The sequence below is a fragment of the Lampetra planeri genome, chromosome 26 (assembly GCF_965212315.1).
Source record: "Lampetra planeri chromosome 26, kcLamPlan1.2.h2, whole genome shotgun sequence".
NCBI classification, from domain to species: domain Eukaryota; kingdom Metazoa; phylum Chordata; class Hyperoartia; order Petromyzontiformes; family Petromyzontidae; genus Lampetra; species Lampetra planeri.
Genome location: NC_136132.1, coordinates 1,828,877 through 1,849,085, shown reverse-complemented (window position 1 = coordinate 1,849,085; position 20,209 = coordinate 1,828,877). Strand labels below are relative to the sequence as shown.

The following is a 20,209-nucleotide window of genomic DNA, read 5'->3' as shown; positions in this document are numbered from 1 at the left end:
GCCCCGTGGGTCTTGGGAGTTATTGGACCACACTTCCACCTTGATCTGCTGGACCAGGGCATCCTCCATGCCCCGTGGGTCTTGGTAGTTATTGGACCACACTTCCACCGTGAATCGCCAGTGAGGGTTTTTGTGAAGGTGGGGGAGCAAAAATTGCGGTGGCATACAACCGTGATTTCGCTGCACCGCCACCTGCTGACGGCCACCACCACCACCACAGAGCCCCACAGCAGTCTATGACAACCTGGCCACAACTATTGGATGGCTTTCCCAAGACACGTGTGACAATATCGGGTGCATTTTGGGTAATTTATTCGTTGCCCAAATTCATATTTATTGACCCCCCCCCGCCCCCTGTTGTGTGACCACGTGAAATAGATTCGTGTAAGGCTTGGCGTTATATAAGCCAGGAACTAGGTTCGCCTGACCTTAAGATTAAGTCTCCTTCCCACAACAGTTTGACCTCCTGCCTTGCATGTACACAGCCTCGTCTTTGATTTGTTAACGTTAACGGATCTTGAAAAATCACACCTGGCGTGCATTTTTTTTGGGGGGGGGGCCCATTTTTAACTGACTTTGTGTCCAGTTTTTTTACTTTACATTGGTGTAGAAATGTGCTTAAAATGTCAAACTCCCAAAACATTTTGTTTTTCTTTCCTGCACCACATGTGTACTCAGGCATTCTTGAGTGTTTTGCCATCTCCTCCTCCGCCTCATACCAATCATGCATCATTATCATACAGTAAGACACAGCGCTCTGAAAGCAACTATTGCCACATGGCTGGTTAGTTGATGCTGGTGGTGCTGCTGGTGGTGCTGCTGGTAGTGCTGCTGGTGCTGGTGATGGTGGTGGCTTCTGTGCATCTTGGTTGTAAAATAGTTGGTCTCTCTTAAAAACAGTGTGCCCATTGGCACTTTGTCTATAACTATAGTTGAGTTAAAGTTTTATGGTGTTTTCATTGTGTTTTGGTTAATAATTAAGACGTTGTGGGTTTTTGAATCATTAACTTTTTTCAAACAGGATAACAATCAAGAAGGGAAAAAATGCAAATAATGAGTGAAGAGATGGTTAAATTGGTATGGCTTTTTTTTTACCAAGATAATTTCCTGTTACAATTTAAACCTTCAGCCATCTCACATCATTCGTAACTTATTTACCTGGTGGTGAGTGTCGTGTTCACTGCTGACGACATGCTGCTTGAGAATATTGGTGTGGAAAGCCAATCATTTGTATGTGTGTATGTTGGACTCATTTCGGATCGTACCGTAGCCAACCGTGCTGATCGGAGGTGCGGGGAAAGGACAACAAACTAAACACAAAAGCAGTTGTTTGAAAAGTGCATAGCTCCAGTGGCTTCCTAATATCGGAAGGAAGGGCGTTCCAGACGGCCGCAGAAGCGCATCTGAAAGCGTGCGTGCTGTGACCGTCTCTGTTCGATGGTTAACCAAAAGCCGCTGCGAGGATGATCGGAGTTTGCGTGATGGTTTCAAATAACGTGTTTTATCTTTATGTGGGGACTCAGGATGGAGTTCTGCTTATATTCGTTTTTACCCATAAAACTCCATGGAAACGTATAATGAGATTGTGTATAGTGTTGCTTTTTTGGCTTGGACGGGTTCCGTTATTTTACATGGAGTGCTCTCGCCAACAACATCTGGTAATCCAGCAGCATTTTGTTTAACAAGCCTGGCTTTGCTGAAGAGACCGAGAGGGCTCAAACCCCCATCCCGGACGTTGCTTTATTAAACAAATGCTGAACAAAAAAAATCTGTCTAAGTGATTTGTTGCCCATATGAGTATTCAGACAGTGGTCATCTCACATGAGTCAACGGTGTAACATTCCACGTGACGATGACAGAGGCGAGTGCTCTACATTGGGATAACTGTTCTTCACTTCCCCACAAACTGTCACTCATGTTGACCCAGAGGGATGCTGGGCTGAGTCATCAGAATATGTATTTATACTGGAGGAATCCGATGAACTATAAAGCTCTTCTTCTTGGTTCTTTCGGTAAAGTCACGTAGAATGGAAATAATAAAACTATATTATTTATTTTTATTATTTTATTACTTCCATTCTACGTGACTTTACCGAACGAACCAAGAAGATGAATCCCTGCAGTCACGAAAGCTTTAAATCGAAATATAAAGCTCTTTTTCACACATGTCCAGAAGGAGCAAATCAGAACATGAAAATAGGGTTTTCCTTTTTTTTCTGCAACAAAACAGATGTGTTAAGTTGTTAAACACCAAACTGAAACCTTTTACAAGGAATCATGTCTGCATTAACCACAGTACTTGTGGTCAGAATGCAAACAAAAAAGATACTCTGATAATATATGCATTGTCCTTGAAATTGATTGGTCCACAGCTTTCTTTTGAGCCTCTGTCTTGTTACAACAACAAACAATATAAAAACACGATAGGAGTCCAAAGTATAGGACATCTCCTTGCTTGAAGAGGATAAACGCTGCGCTGTGGTAAAAGTCGATCTTTAGAGCAAACTGCCTCACTAACATTTTCCAGGCCATACATTTTAATTACTGGGGTATTGTAAGACAAATTTTTTTAATGTAAAGCCTAAAATACCCAGGTGGAAATTGGTGAAAATATAATCAAGGACATAAAAAAACGTACAAATTGGTGCAAAGCAGGAAGATTCTCTGTACACATCTTGAAAGTCTCTTGTAAAGATACGAACAATAAGTTTGCAAAGACAAGGTTCTCCTGTACAACTAATTGGACATTGATTACGCATCTATTATAGCTAAGTCAATTTGGCAGTTGGCTTCTTACAGTATTGCGATCACCGACCCTTGATTTTTACTTTTATTAAAGTAATAACTTGTCTTTTGTTATTTAATTCCATTGTTAATACGCGTGTTACTAACAGTTTATATTGTCATAAAAAAAACATTTTCTCCAGATATTCTTTTCACCCCCTCTTCACAATTCACGTTTAATTTGCTGTCCAGTCTGCTATTATATCCGAGGTCCCTTTTTTGTTGCTAAAGCGATATTCTGACTCGGTGGGTTCTCACTTGGCTTTATTACAACACGCATCTCATGTTCCTGCACCGCAATAAACCACGAAGAGTTAACTTCACACAACGAGTCGTCGCTGAGCACTGCGTAGGCCACATCATCGTGTGGACGTTTTGAATCCAGTTTCTGTCGGCGTTTCTTGCAAAAGTTTAGGTTAATATGCAAATAATCGAAATATGGCAATAATTAAAGTGTATGTTTATAAGAGAGCAGTGCTTGAGGGCATTTGCTTGCAATATCTCGCAAGCCATGGGGAAATTAAGGTGCCCGCAAATAGGGAAACGAGATTTGCGAAACAAAAATAGAAAGCGAGATTGGTTGTCAGATGAGAGTTTTGTCACGTGAGCAAATCTAGACAAGTTCAAGGCTCCTTGCGACGGCGGCGGAGAAAGCAGCGAGGAACAAATGACTGCCACCGAATCATTGACTGCGACAAAATTGTATTGACAAAAATAATCTTGGCTATTAGTTGCGCAAATTGGCTCGCCTCTTTCCGCCCGTGATGATGCAGTATTTTGCAGGGTACTTTTTTTTCTTCCAAGAAAGCGTTTCCTTTCGGTTTTTCCGGCATGAAAACGCATGCGCGCTCGCATTCACGCACACGCGCGCACACGCACGCCACGCGAGAATTCGCGGCGAGCCGTAGGAGCAGGGGAGCCACGCGGATTTGATTTTTTTTTTGCCTTTTCGAACAGTGGCGTGAGCAATACCACTGAGAACCTGTCTATTTGACACTTAAATGACCTCTGCGCAGGGACAGGCAGTGACCAGCCCAGGGCAGATTAGCAGGCAGGCCTCTCCATGCACACCCCACTGCCCTGCTGAATGCTTCATCATTAGTGAATAATTGACAGAGTGAGAGCTCAGCATTACCTGACAGTTCCTTGATCAGATTTTTTAGTGACAAATGCTCCTTCAAGGTCTGTGTAATTAAATTGTGGATACTGGGGCGGATTGGAAGATCTCTTCAATTGAACATAAAACATTTGTAATTTGATATGTACTTTTCTTAACTCTTTGTAATGTTTTAACCTCTTTACCTTTAAACCCAGCTGCAGTTACATAATGCGTTGCTCCAAAGACTGGAACCACGCCTGAACACTTCCATTGCTCTGCACTTGTAACCTTTGGTCATTTGCGTACGGACGTGTGTATGTTGAACTTCTTTGGCACCATACGTAGCCAGCCGTGCCAATCGGAGCTGCTGGGGGGGGAGGGAGGACAATAAACTCAGCGCAAAAAAAGCAGTTCTACAGAAATGAGTTTCCATTCTAGAGCGTTCTAGACGGCTGTAGAAGCGCATCTGAAAGCGCGCGATGCAGTGATCATCATGTTCGATGGCGAGCCAAATTCCGCTGAGAGGATGACTGGAGTTTGCGTGATGATGTATGCCCCTTGACGAGATCAGCGAGGGATCGTGGCTCATTTGTGGCTGATTTGTGGCAATCACTTTGTGTGTGAGTGCGACCTTACAATGTATTCGTTCGGAAACCTGAATCCAATGCAGCTCGGCGAGCACTGGACGGACATGGTCTGATCTTGCAGTACCCGTCACGACACGTGCCAAACATTGATAATTTGCAAGAGGAATTATCATTCACTATCGTGCTTTATAGTGATTTTAAATATATATACGCGTAATACTTTATTGCAGAAACGATGTTGGTACGTGAACTTACGTCCCAACTTCGCCCGTTTAAACGTGCACGTGCGTGCGTGTGTCCTTCGCAGCGTACCTTTCTGAAGAGGACCTCAAGTCCGGGGAGTTCGAGAGGGAGGAGGGCGATGGGGCCGACACGGAAGACGGATCGGCCAGCGACTACCAGTGCACGGACGAGGAGATGAAGGAGGAGCTCGGCGAGGAAGACGCCGGCGAGGAACTCAAGGAGCAGCGGCGCGACAAGGAGCGCGACGATCCGCAGCTCCGCGAGGAGCCCGGCGAGCTGGCGGACGACTCGCGCAAAGACGACTCGCGCAAAGAGGAGCTCCGGGAGGACCGCAAGGAGGAGGCCAAGGACCACCCGCAGCCGCCCCCCTGCCAGGACCCGAGCAGAGCGGAGACGTCCAGCCGCGACGCCGACAGCGAGTCGCAGTTCAGCGAGTCCAGCGACAGGTTGGCCGACTTCGAGAGCGCCGCCGCCAAGGAGGAGCCGAAGAAGAAGGAGAACGGGGTGCCCATCGGCCACGCCACCGACAGCCTCGCGCAGATGAAGGCGGCGTACGCCAGCCTCCTCGCCAACCCCTACTGGTCGGCGCTGAGCTACAGCTTGAACCAGCCCATCGCCGCCACCGTCGCCGCCGCCGCCGCCTCCACCGCGACGGCGGCGGCGACGACGACGACCGTGAACACGGACAGCTGCACGAGCAGCACGAGCAGCACGACGAGCGCCAGCAACGCCGCCAACCACCGGTTCGACTGGCACCAGGCGGCGCTGGCGAAGTCCCTGCAGCAGACGATGCCCGTCGCCATGTCGCACCACCACAACGAGCCGAGCCTCTTCAGCACCGTGCAGCTGTACCGGCAGAGCGGCAAGATCTACGGCTCCATCTTCACGGGCGCCAGCAAGTTCCGCTGCAAGGACTGCAGCGCGGCGTACGACACGCTCGTCGAGCTGACGGTGCACATGAACGAGACGGGGCACTACCGGGACGACAACCACGACAAGGACAGCAGCAGCACGCGGCGCTGGTCCAAGCCACGCAAGCGCTCCCTCATGGAGATGGAGGGCAAGGAGGAGGCGCAGAAGGTGCTCAAGTGCATGTACTGCGGCCACTCCTTCGAGTCGCTGCAGGACCTCAGCGTGCACATGATTAAGACCAAGCACTACCAGAAGGTTCCGCTCAAGGAGCCCGTGTCGGCCGTGACGTCGTCCAAGCTGACGCCGGCCATGAAGAAGAGGCCTTACATGGACCCGCTCCTGGCGAGCACGCCCGACACGCGGGGTGGCGCTGCCCACATGGTCACCGGCTCGTCCGACTCGGCCGCGGGGATGTCTCACAAGTCCTCCAACCCTTACGTGACGCCCAACAATCGGTACGGCTACCAAAATGGCGCCAGCTACGCTTGGCAGTTCGAGGCGAAAAAGTCCCAGATTCTGAAGTGCATGGAGTGCGGCAGCTCCCACGACACGCTGCAGCAGCTCACCGCCCACATGATGGTGACGGGACACTTCATGAAAGTCACCAACTCCAACATTAAGAAGGGAAAGCACGTGATCTTTGACCCGCTGGCGGAGGTGAAAATCCAGTCCGTCCCGTTGCCTCCGACCAACATCTCGCACGCTCACATAACCCCGGCGAATTCCCCGGCCAAGCCGCTCTCCTCCCCGTCCAGCACTTCGTCCAAACCGCTTCTCTCCCCGTCCAGGACGGGCGCGCAGCCCGTGATGTCGCCTCCCGGCGCGAGCGGCCGGCACGCGCCGTGCCCCGCCGACTCTCCGCCGAAGCTGGCGCTGTCCCCGCCGAGCTCGCCCGTCAAGCCGTTGGCATCTCCGGCGAGGTCACCCCCGCCCTCCGCCGTGTCGCCGGTGAACTCGTCCGAGAAGCTCTCCATGGAGGAGCTGAAGATCGAGGACAAGGAGCTCAAAATGGAGGTGGAGCAGCAGCAGGAGGAGGAGGAGGAGAAGAAGGAAGAGAAGGAGAAAAGCGACAAGGAGAAAAAGGACAAGAGGGAGAGGAAGGACTACGACCTCTCGTCTCAGTATCTGCGGGAGGAGGATCTCGAGGACACATCCACGACGGGCTTGGACATCCTCAAGTCGCTGGAGAACACCGTGGCTTCGGCCATCAACAAGGCGCAGAATGGCACGCCGACCTGGGGCGGCTACCCCAGCATCCACGCCGCGTACCAGCTGCCGGGGGCCGTGAAGTCCGTCATTCAAAACCCGGCGCAGGAAACTCCGCTGAAGCCGGCGTACGGGGCCAACGTGAAGCCGCTCGCGCCCAAGGCCGGCTCGGCGGCGCCCGTCCCGTGCAGCCGGTCGCCGCCCGCCGGCTCGCCGCCACCGCTCAAGAACAACGTCCACGCGATGGAGGAGCTCGTCAAGAAGGTTTCCGAGAACCTCAAAAAGGTGGAGGGCAAGAAAATCAAGACGGAGGTGAAGTCTCCGTCCTCGGTTTCGGAAGCCTCCTCGCCGTGCAGGAGCGACGACAGCCACGACTCGAAGAGGGAGCTCCGGCAGCAGATCGCGAGCAAAAAACCCGCGGAGAAAGTTTCGGCGAACGGCAGCGCCAGAAACGAACTCTTTAAAAACGGGACGAACGTGAAGAAGGAGATCGCGGTGGAGAAGAGCAGCAGCTTGAACATCATCACTGACCACCCTTCGGAGGAGTCCCTCGTCAACCCGCTGAGCGCGCTGCAGTCGATAATGAACCTCCACTTGGGGAAGATATCGAAGCCGCCGCTGCCCGTCCCGGACCCGATGGCGATGCTGTACAAGATGAGCAGCGGCATGCTGGACAAGCTGGTGTCGGCGCCCGCCTTGCAGAGCAGAAACTCGGACCCGGTCGAGAGGTGCTACTACCAGACGAACCTCGATCAGCCCATCGACCTGACCAAGTCCAAGAAGGCGCCAAAGAGCCCGAAGCCGTCGCCGGGGGTGCTGATGTCGCCGTCCGCGTCGGGGGAGAACGCGCTCTCGGACATGTCGGACATGGTGAAGAACCTGACCGGGCGGCTGACTCCCAAGCCGCCCACCCCGGCGAGCACCACCTCGGAGCGCTCGGAGACGGACGCGAGCAGCAGCACGCTGGAGGAGGTGGAGGAGGTGTCCTCCACGCACAAGCGCAAGGGCCGCCAGTCCAACTGGAACCCGCAGCACCTGCTCATCCTGCAGGCGCAGTTCGTCGCCTGCCTCCACCAGACGCCCGAGGGCAAGTACGTCATCTCGGACCTCAGCCCGCAGGACCGGGCGCACATCAGCAAGTTCACGGGGCTCGGCATGACCACCATCAGCCACTGGCTGGCCAACGTCAAGTACCAGCTGCGGAGGACCGGTGGCACCAAGTTCCTGAAGCACATGGACACTGGCCACCCGGTGTTCTACTGCAACGACTGTGCTTCTCAGTTCAGGACTCCTTCGACGTACGTCAGCCACCTGGAGACCCACCTGGGCTTCCACCTGAGGGACCTGTCGAGGCTCTCGGCGGACCAGATCTGCGAGCAGATGATGCTCCCGAAGCTGCCACTGGCGCGGTCCCCGTCGCTGCTGGCGGGCGGCTCGGAGGAGGACGTGACAGGGGTGACGCTGCAGTGCAAGCTGTGCAGTCGCAGCTTTGCGAGCCGCCACGCCGTCAAGCTTCACCTGAGCAAGGCTCACGGCAAGTCCCCCGAGGATCACCTGCTGTACGTCACCGAGCTGGAGAAACCGTAGCACAGGTGAGCGTCCGTAAGGTTTGACGGGGCGAGCGCGGTGGACGAGTGCGGCCAGCGTATAAGCTTTTTGGTTATTCTCCCGCCCTCTCCGTGAGATTTTAAATGTTAAAAAAATCGGTGTGCACAATTTTTGGGGAGAGAAAAGAAGTTGACTAAACGTTGAAATTACCTTTCTCAAAACTTGGATAGAATAAACTTACATTGTACCCATATTTCAATTTGTATTTGGCTCAATTAGTCCTCAAATAGCACGTGAATAACTGTACAAACGCTCTTTTTTACTCTTTGTGTTACGGATAAAAGCGCTAAGTGCATTGGGGCTGCACACACAGGGTAAATCTCGCTACTCGCTAAATGTGATCGTTACAAGCATTGAAACCCACCACAAATCGCCGCTTTTCCTTGTAAGCCAGAATAAGTAGTGTGCGGTTGCAATTAAGCACGGGCGCAATGAATGGACATGCAGTTTTGAAGGAGGTTAACAACCGCTGGGCTATTGGTGCTGCACATAGCCCACCCTGGGCTCACGTTACCTCTCACCTGCCCCGCCACGCATGGACAAACCACGTAAGCACGAAAACAAATTCACTTAAGCGTTGCTAAATTAGTTTTAGGGGATTTTTGTTGTTGTTTTTACCCTTTTGTAAATGTAGCACAAAAAATATCTTGAATTATTTTACAAACTCGCTTACACTGCTGCTGCCTTAGATTATATCTCCCTTTGATTATCGTGACGCAAAAAAAAAAATTGCCGAGAATTGAATAATTTGTTTAAGTCATTTTCATATCGGTGCCATCTGTTATCGAAGGGAAATGGGTGGCCTCCGCCCCAGAGCTTGACTTTGCGTGCACCCCGCTAAATTGTTATAATGGCAGGAGGTGTACATTGTGGGGATTTTTGATTCCAGTATTTTATGCTGCGTGCCATGACCCCACCACCGCCCACATTTCCACGTTTTACCAATCTCCCCTGATCAAATGCATATTAAGTTGTTGCACGCTGCATGAACCTGATGAATAGTAAACACTTTCCACGTGATGTATAGCGCTGCTTGCTTCAAATTAAGATCGAGATCTTGCGCGCCTGTGTGTGTACGTGCATTTACGCGCGTGTACGTGAATTTGCGTGCGTGTACGCACGTTTACGTGCGTGTACGTGCGTGCATGTGTGTATTAGTGCTGATTAAAATGAAACAAAATTGTCGTACTGCATTGGGAGTGACGCGTGAGCAAAAGCAACAAACCCTGCATGCATCCGTCAGTATTGCTCTTCTCGCTCTGCTATGAGCAAGGCCCATCGCCTGGAACGTTAACCTATTATGTGTATAATTTACTTTTCGCGCAGCGTTATTGACGAATGTGTGTGTCGAGTTTTTTTTTCATAATTAAGATCGTCTGTCTTCATTTGAAGCGGCGCTCGCTCCGTGCGTCGCGGTGGGACGTGTTTACCGGCACGTGCACTTGGGCGGAGACGATTGTTAAACATGGACAGGTGGATCAGCGAGGGTCAAGAGGACCGAATCGGAGGAATTGGAAGTGTACAGCCCATTGCGCTATCTTGTACAAGGGTGACTCGACCGGCAGATAGACACATTCTAGGACGTTGCAAAGTGCAGTTTCCGGCTCTAAGCCACGATCCCTCTGGACTTTCTATCCATGTGCCATGAAAGAACGGCCATTGTCCTAAACGTTACATATTTTTTTTATATTGTTTTCCTTTCAAGGCACTGTTATTGATGAATGTGTTCAGTTATATATGTCATACGTGGTTGTGCACCACTGGCAATGCAGCATCACCAAATAATTAGGATAATAGAGAGTTTATGTTGCTGAGGCTACAATGAACCCCAGATTATTAATTGAAACATCACCGCCATATTGTGGCAATACATAGAGAGATGTATATTGAGAGCGCCAAATGCCCAGGTGGTGCAGCGATAGAGCGAGCGGCTTGCAAACAGAGAAGGCTGTGATTTAAAATCCTGTCTAGTGTGGTTGACATGGGCCCATCATCCCTCCAGGGTGATTAAAAGAGGTGCCAATTTGTGGGAAAATCAACACTGGTTGTCCTATGGATAGCCTCGCTCACACCATAGGAATGAGAAATTTCCACCTTCGCCTTTATTGTTCATTTAATCCAGAAATCATTTTTTACATCCAGTCCACGTCACAATTAAAACATACCGTACCTATAAAATACAGAAGTGATTTTTGTTAGAAATTTTCCCCGGAATATATTTATTTTAAATCCAAGTTGCATTAAATACTTGAAATGTGAAACCTCGCAGAGCAGGTGGTATATTTTTATACAAATAGAATGGTGTCTCTAACGTGGTTGTTAAAATTAAATTGCGTGATTTTTCCACGTGAAAAAAAAATCGGTTTAATTCTTTTCTTTCATTATTTTATCGCTAGCACTTTACAACACTGTATGCAGGGCTCAACAAAGGATTGTTGTGCAGCCGCTTGGCAGTAAATAAACAAGAGAAAAAGTAGAATATAATGTAGTACCTTCCTAATTTACATAATCAGAATATTAGGTTTTCCGAAATGCTTGCAAATTTCCTTAAAATGCATTGGTCTGGAGCCAGATTGCTTGGGTTGTAATTCCATGGTTAGGCAAAAAAAAATAGCTCTCTCGTGACAAGTTCAGTATCATCGGTATGATTTGACAATTTTTCTTCACATTTTATGCACCAATGACTTAAAAGGAACGATTTAACACATCAAGAGTAAGTGGTATTTGTCAGTTTTAAATACCAGTCAGAGGTAATTTGCATCATCTTTGAAATCCTGTGTGAATGAATAGCTTCATGAAAAACATCCATAAACACTTCAAGTCTCAAGCCCAGCATCCAATAATTATCAAGGACATCTGTGCTGCAAAAAAAATGTTAACATCTTTCAGCAGTTTATGGTTCAAGTTCCTTTTGATCTCTTAACTCCCTTATCTGTTAACCATCTCGCCGTGTTACTGTTTTTTTGTAGAACACATGCTTGCTCACGTGCTCACACACACAGATGTCCCGTCGGCTTAAAAATGCCGTGTGTGTGCGCAATAATGACTTTTCTATAAGACAGTGTCTTGTATATTTGGATGTTAAAGTTTTAAAGTGATTATCTTTAATAGCTAGTAGCTTAGTGACAATTACTGGTGTGATGCACCAATTATAATTAAAACATTGAAATTGTAGACAGTTAATTTTACAACATTTGGTTACTAAATGGGTTGCCTCCAGTGAGAGATATTGTATATTAAAACAAGCAATTTAGTTAGAAAATGAGCTTAAGTACCTTCAAATAAAACCCAGGCTTTTTAGATCAAATTGCTAAATTGGATTCTCAGAGCTCTTGTATACCTTAAGTACATTTAGACTAATATGAAATAAACAAGATTAGGTAATGTATTACCGATGTTGTTTTTCTTTAGCCTAATTAAAATAAACCTCGTTTCAAAATACAAATTTAATTTAAAACAAAACGCATTTGCACGCTTAAAGTTGTGCCCTTTCAAGTCGCGAAGTTGTATTTATTTTTACCGCAACCCCCCCCCACGAACGAGAGAATGAGATAAACGAGGCATGGATCGTCTTGTCACGTTGGAAGAAGGATTAAAAAAAACATCCGGTCTTTCGAATTAAGCACCAACACCCGCTTTGGATCCTTAAGCATTTACACAGGAGGGTGACCCAGTCTAACAAGGGGTTAATGCTCCAGCAAATCAATTTGGATCCGTTAGCGTGTTTACCCTGTAATGTTAGTGTACGCGAGCGGTGAAATACACCTGCTATTGAGGCGAGGTTCATTTTGGGCAGATATGAAATTGGGCGAAGGCTACAGAAGTTAACCACAAATCAGCCGACTCCATTAAACGGGGACGTTGCTTACTCTGGACTAATGGGCAGCGCCGCAGACGAAAGCTGTCAGATCAGTTCGTCACTTCCTCCTAACCTCCGGAGTGCCTGAACCCCCCCCTGCACCATGACCGCCCCTCCCCACGGCTCGCCCGTCCGCCTGCATGCGCAGTGTGACAGCGCTGTCGAGCTGTGGCCGCTCGCAGCCTCATCCGACCAATTTCTAAGTTATTGTCAGTGTTAATTGACAACCGACTGAGAACTCACGCCATGCAGAAAGATCAAGCGCAAATGGCGCACTCAGTATTCTAATGAGCTGACACCATCTCCCCCTGCCTTCTGCCGCTGCAAATGAGGAGTCATCATCATTGCTCATCACGCAGGCATAAAATATTCCACAATAATTTCTTTTTTGCATTGATAATTTGGTCGGCAGAGCGTTTGCAGCTCGCTGAACATATTAAAATCATCAATTATGCATGACCAGGCAGTGCCTCGGAAAGTTTATTGTGCTGTCACGGCGTATGTTTTTTTTGCATGTCTGCGGTTGCATTATCGGAAAGAGATAATCACAGTGCTGGAAGCCACATCGCGGTTAACACCTTTCGCACACACTGCAACAAGCAGCAGGTGCTGACATTAGAAGCCTTTTGCATTTTGAGTCCATTTGAATTCAGCCGATCGGCCACATATAGTTTAGAGTAAAAGTGCAATTTGCCTAATTTATTGCCCTCGATTTGGAGTGGGAGAGCGCAAGATTGAAATCTCTGATGGAGCTTGTGAAGTGGACTCTGAGCGAGGAGTGGGGGGAAGGGGGTGGACTTGGTGGCAATGGGGGTTAGGTTCTGGATCGATATGTGACAAGCTAATGAGGTTATCAACCGTGGGATAACAGTGTATAAGCGGTAATAGGCTTATCCCCTTACAAAGGCAGAGCCTTCTATAGCAGTTGATATTAACTAGATTCAATGTTAAGGCAAGGACTTTTTCATCATCCGTATGCGTTCTTATTTAAGTCGGGATCGCACGTGATGGGCTTCTGTGCTCGCGCGCGTTAGCACCGCTGACAGCTTCCCATGCGGTCCTCCCGTGCACGTCTTCTGACACTTTGCATCAGCTGCTTAACGGCGGCAGCGCCATGTTTAACAAACAGTGGAAGAAGAAGAAGAACCCACATAAGGACACGATGATCGTATTGGCCGATCAATTAATTAAACGGCGGTCTGATATGGAGAGCTGGCAGTTTGAGGCACATGGGAATGGCTGGAGACATTGGGCACTATCCCGTTCCGGCCCGCCGGTCACTTATCGTGTAACATCTCAGTATCACCCAAGGGCTAGGGGGTGGTTGAACGAATATCTTCAGTATTGACATTTCATCGGTGTCCGGCAGTCAACACCGAATAGTGTTGTTTAAATATATCGCTTTCGGCCAGTCCTGTCGAAAAATCTCCGGTGAAATATTTAAATATTAAATTACAATTTGCAAATGGAAAAGACAATGCCAAGCTCGTTTAAAAAAAAATCTCTTCATTTGCTGGGAGCCAATGTACCACCGTCCGACCGACGAGGCCACATTTATCGTCCTTCCGATCTTCGTTTCCTCTTTTTTTCTTTCCGCCTTTGCGAGGCAGAACACAAAGATGAATCAGGCCGGTCCAGACGGGAAAGGGGTTTGTGGATAAATAAAAGAGGAAGATCACGCACAACTCATCATGTCTTGTCAGTGCGGAGCACAGCATGCATGAATGGCCACGGCAGCCAGGCTTGCATGCAGACAGAGTGGCCCCTAGCAGAGCTCTCACACAAGCCTACTGTCAGCCTTGTAATGAACATCATTTAAAATTCCATGTGTAGTTTTTCACCGCTGATGGCTTCTTAATTCCTGCATGTTTTTGTATTATTATTGTGGGCCCGTGAGCACATCGCGATTATTCGGAGTTTTATTGACAGGAAGCAGGCAAACAGTGGGGAAAGTGGAGGGAGGGGGGAAAGCTTCGGCAGCTCAAGGAAACGGACGTCACAGGATGAGTTTGATCTCCCGTGTTGTCCACGCGTCGTCACATTGTTGCACTGCGGAAAGTTGCCTGCCAGGTACACGCGACTGGTATTAAGAAATGCGGTTGGTGAAGTATATTTTATTTGACTAAAGACCACGAGATCTAACAAGTGATTGTGCATCTTCTGTGTTACAAGGATATGGGAGGTGGGGGGGGTGGAGTGTAGGGGGGGGAGTGATGTCAAAGAAAAAATGTCTGTGCCGTCTTGGCAAATATCCTTCAGCTTTCTATAATTCAAAGGACTCTGCTAGTACTGGTTTTGAGGACAAGGAGGTTGGGAGGGTGACAGTAGATTAAAGTTGGGGGGGAAAGGGGGGAGAGAAATCCTATACCCCCCCCCCGTCTCGAGGTGCAAGTGACGAGAGCTGTTGACCCAAACAAAGCAGACGGACCGCCGCTTCCCGAGAGCGGTCAGCGACGACCGCTCCATGGCAGCTTTGGCTCCGGCGAGTCGGAACTCGTGGCGGGGAGAAGAGTTTGCCGCCGCGATTGACCGGTGCGCACCACTTGCCAAGACGGTAGTCTCCAAGTGTTCAATTAAGCGCTGACAAGTTCAGAAGAAGGCAGACAGTTTGCAGCATCCGAGGCTGCCAGTCACGCCGCCGAAAATAGAATAGCTTACGACAAATCTGCCTATTAGCCGCAAGAGCCATAGATTGGCCCGGAGGCGGTAAAGAGATGGGGGGGGGGAGAAAGCAATAAAAAAACTGCTGAAAAGCCCTGGGATCTTTCCACCGCACGAAATACTGCCCCATAGGGAAAGCATATTCCGCAAAGCACTTTCTAACTTGGGGCACTTTTTTTGTTTGGGTTCAATTGATGCGCAGTACAACATCCCTAATACGCCCGGCCATTATCGGGGCATTATCGGTATAATGCAGAGTTATTTGGGACGCGCTGTTCCGTTGTTGACGCCCGCAGTTGTTAGCCGTTGAAATTGAGCTCTGGAAGACAGCTGGTTGTTACTGTAATTACAAGGTGCATAAATATTGCATGGCTGTGTTACTATAATTGATTTCCGACTTTGACATAATGTTCAGCTTACAGCACATGTTGCCATTTTTACAATGCTCCAAAGGCCACTTCAGGGTTAAATGTTCTGAGGTTCAGTTAAACTCGCTGTATAATGCAGCAGTAGTGGGGGTAAAAGATGGGTGCACATCACAGTTCCGGTAATGCTCAAGCTTTAATGAAATTATAAGGGACGGAAAGTAACTTGAAATTCACCTTAATGCAACCGTTTTAAGCGCATGAATACATTAAAAGTTGGTGCGAATCGATGGCACGTAACCATTTGCCAACCAAAAAATGCCCGCCGTTACACAACCATGATGGACTTTTGTTCATTTGTTTTTTTTATTAAGTAGGTTATGAAAGGCAGTGAGCATTATTCGCCTATAGCGCTGTTAATAATTTAGCGAGCAATGCTTTTTGCCACGTTTAGCTGTTTTGGGTAAAGCCACAAAAGAAAGGGAAGACGGGTATTTACAAGGAGCGAACACTCCGAACTAGGCTTTGTTCAAATTGCAGACGTACGGTCCGCGCAGGCTGCTTGCTGGTTTTGTTTTACGGCACACGAAATGTATGCGATTACGGAAATGATCACAGCCGGTACGATACATTACCTGCGGACCGCTGAGTGGAAAAGACTTGTGGAGGGCCTCTGTGCTATGCAAGACGACACAAGAGGGTATAGAGTAACAGAAAATGGGCTTTGAGTGAAAGAATTATGAATTGTGCTTGTCAGTCAGATTGTGCTAAAATAAATTCAAGGAATCTTTCTGCACTCATTCTTCCCACATTGCATGTTTGAGCAAAATTGTGACGGGTTGGGATCTATAGGTCCCTTGCACTGGGAGCTGAAACGCACGCGCGCGCACATGCAGAGCAGGGCATACAAATTCACTGTGAAAAGGCATTTATTTTTTTGGATTCATATCACACTTGAGATATCGAAAAACATGCCTGAAATCTTTCTGCTAAACTCACTTCAGATAGGAGGCCAATGTGGCTTAGATGCAATCAGATTCGTATGATTTTGTTGGTTGTTACCTCGAGAGCATTTCAGTCGGTTACTGAAGCTAATTACCCCCCTCCCCTCCCCAATCATGTTTAGAAAAATAGAAAGTTAACTTACGGATAGCGTGCAAACATTTTTTTGCCGTTAATGTGTGACAAAAGATGTGTAAGATACGTTTTGTTGTAACGTATATCAATAGCGATCGGCAACTGCTATTTTGCAAGTCTGTTAGCGGGCCATTTTTCGCGGCGGTGTTTGAAATATGAATATGATTTAAAATACATAAATATCCTTCGCGTTTTGAGCGGTGATTTGTTTAGATTACTGACTGTAGACCCCCCCCCCCCCCATGGCAGAGATTGAAAGCGCGGCAGCTGCAGCGCCTTCCACCGACTCGTGCCTTTTATGTTCACAAAACGCGGCGGTTGGGAAAGGCTTTATGAATAGAGATTACTTTTGATAACTATCAGAGGATAAACATTTATTGTATTAATAAGCAGCTTGACTTTCATAGTGCGACGGGTGACTTTTGATCGGGGGGGAAAAAAAGAGAAAAGTTTCATGAAGCAAATGAATCCACTACCAAATGTTATAACGCCTATGTTTATGTAGAGAGATGAGACGGTGGATGTGATGCTGCTCACGATATAAGGAATGCGCTCAATTCCGATGATTTAACACGGGTAATTCAATCCAATTGCAGTGCAGCGTCGTCCCACTATGTTTTGCCATTTGGCTGCACTCGTTTTGTAACCCCGATTCATCCTCAACAATATTCTCACTTTTTCTTGGTTCTTTCGGTAAAGTCAGGTAGAAGGGAAGTAATAAAATAATAAAAATAAAACATAATAAAATCATTCTCACGACGTTTCGGCCACAACGCAAGCAGCCGTCCTCAGGTGAAGACCAGGTCTGTTGGGGAGACAGACCTTCACCTGAGGACGGCTGCTTGCGTTGTGGCCGAAACGTCGTGAGAATTATTTTATTATGTTTTATTTTTATTATTTTATTACTTCCCTTCTACGTGACTTTACCGAAAGAACCAAGAAGATGAATCCCTGCAGTCACGAAAGCTTTAAATCGAAATATTCTCACTCTTGCCGTTGGTGACACGATGCCTTTTGTCCGGCGGTGTTTAAACGCCATCGCACGGAGGCCCGTAGAGAGGCCGTAGAGATATTCGCCTCTCTGGGACGACGGCTCGATGCACTCTGCCTTGCCTACGGAAAGCCATCGCGGGGACTTCCAATCGAGCCCCGGTGCCTCGCGCTATTCAGACGGGATGTTTAACCCACGATCCCGTCTGCTTTGGGGACTTTAAAGATCCCATGGCACCCCCTTGAGGAGAAGTGGACTGTTGTTAACGACGGAATGGGCAAATTAACCGTGCTTGCCATAATGTCATATTCCCCACCACTTCCATCTCCGTTGTTGCCCCCCCCCTTCTCTCCTGGCCGGGCCATCGTTTTGGCTGCATTGCCCCCAATGGTGCAGATGCCAAACAGCCTTTGATCAGCCCAACCCCTTAACGCTATTGTAAGTGATCGCTGCAAAGCAGGACTAATGTGACCGTAGCTGTTTGATGAAAGTATTTTAATGCCGCCCGCCCCCCCCCGTTTTTTTTGGGAGAGCCTTTTGGCAGTTACCCATTTGTTGTGATGTATTCATTTTCCTGTTAAGTCTTCATTTTAACGCACTAAGTGCGTCCGCCCGTGTGAACGCGCGGGCGGACGTGTGCCCGCGCGCCCGTTCCCCTCTGGAGTCGACGACAGTGGTCGTCGATTTCCGACATGGCTTGTTGTTACACATTTTAATCGGCGAGATAAACTTTTGAGAGGGCCCCTTTTCGCGCGAGATCATCAAGGAAAACAACCCGTTTGGTTGTTTTTAGGATCGGCTAAGGTTTTAACCGCCGGCACTTTAATTGCGGACCATTAAACAGGAAGCGCTGTTTATGGAGTTAATTTTTCGATGAGCCAGTGTGCACCCCGGGTACCCTTTCTTATAATCCCTGCAGCCCTTTGCTCGGTGCGCCTGTAGTTGGGAGGAGAGAGGGGGGGGGTCAAACAAAGTTCAGCATGGAAATGAATAACTGTAGCCGCACTGGTGACGATGGGTGTTAGCGAGCCCGAGGGCTGGTCGGCCAGTCCGTGAGCTCCTCCTGCTTTCCGTAACACGAGGCTCAGCGGTAGCCTCCCGTGACGGATCGCTTTGCTATTCCGAGGGAGGGCAATGGGCGGGTTGGGGGTGGAGGGGGGGGTATGGAGAAGCGGGACAGGGTAGGGTTGGGCGGTTCATGACAGAGTAGATGGGGAGGTAGTCGTTGAAGGACCGTGTGGGGTGTGTGTGAGCTGCTGGTGGACGGGGTGGTCAGAGTCCAGTGTTGGGGCCGCTCAAATTTGTTCGCAATACAGCTGTGGGGAGGGGAGCGAGTATGCTACTGGGGAATGGACTCCAATTGACCTAATCATGTCTGCTGCAACATGCTGGAGCAAAGCTAGACGCGGAGGCTTTCCCGTGGTTATTGTTACTGGAAGTGATTTAAATTCTTCGCGTTCACATTGTTGGAAATTCGTGAAAATCTGAGCTGGAGTTTAAATTTGTATTATTATTATTAAGGCTTAGAAGCATCTTGCAGTGGACAGAATGTAGCAACAGCAACAAACAGGGACCGTGCATCAAACTGACGAGTTTGTGCTCTGTGCGGTTTAATTTATTTCACAGTGTTTGCCTCCAACCCCTATAGATTAGAAGGGTGTTGCTATTTCTTCCGACACCATAATAGCGATGGCAATGATTTACCAAAACAATATAAAATCTATACGTTGTGTACCAAAGTTATCGCGCAAAAATCCGGATAACGTAATTCCATCTAGGGAGACATAATTACTAGAAAAGGTTTTGACATTTCCAGGCATAATGCACTTTATTAAACCATCCTTTAAATGTTTTCCCCACCCTTCTGTTGATTTCACAATTTATTAACACAGCTAAATCTTCATTACGTCTCTAGTGCTCCCCACACCCACCCCGGCCTTCATTGCCCCCCAGGAACACACACAGAGAGAGAGAGAACACCCTGCCTTTCGTTTTCATTCTGGCTGCTGGGAAAAGGTTGTCAGGGATACGAGACAAAGAAGCCAGTCACTGGCTGTCAGATATTACCTGCAAGTGACCTGGAACCGGTTAATTTGTTAAAGGAATGCTGCTGTATACTTTTTGGCAGTGGTTCCCCACAGGGCTGAGTCTCATTGTCAATAGCAAAGCACTTGTTGCACGCGGAGGCAGCAAGAAGTGGGGGGGGGAGTGGGGGCAACACCCCTCCTCCCCCCCCACCTTGTAACCCTAGAAACTCCCCTTTTGCGGGGTGTTTTGATATTAGCACTGCTCCAGATACGTTGTGTGTGGCTGTAATGTAACCAGATATATGTGGTAATAACTGGCTGCCAATGCGGACTGGAAATCCTGCTTGACAGCCTAACAATGCGTGGAGAGTGAAATTTTGCTAACGCTGTTTTGTCTGTGGTTAAGAGTAGTTTATTTAGACCTTACAGTCGCCGAAGTTTGGCATGGAAGTATTACTCGGAAGCTAAAGTCTCGGGTGAAAATTGCGCGTGTGGTTGTTGTGGTTATTTTTTTTCTAAATAACAGAAGAATGTATCTCTTAATCTAAAGCCAAATAGAAGCCACCCAGAAAATGAATTTTGTTTTGAAAAATCTGCCATCGTTGTTGGCATTCTTGGCTGTCACACTCGGAAGTCGAGTCGCTGGCGTATCATGCGGGTCCCGGATCTCCTCCCTGACGGCGGTTTGGATATTCATGTCGACGATCGAGGTTTGGCAATTCTGCATGGG

General features: G+C 48.2%; 1 protein-coding gene across 1 annotated transcript in view; it reads left to right on the top strand.

The window, feature by feature from the left end:
- Positions 1-20,209, top strand: part of TSHZ1 (teashirt zinc finger homeobox 1) — an 89,384-nt gene that overhangs the window by 46,665 nt on the left and 22,510 nt on the right. Inside the window, exon 3 of the mRNA XM_078606436.1 lies at positions 4,778-8,423. Within this exon, the coding sequence (XP_078462562.1) occupies positions 4,778-8,418 (3,641 nt within the window). The 3' untranslated portion in view covers positions 8,419-8,423. The remainder of the gene's footprint in view (positions 1-4,777; positions 8,424-20,209) is intronic.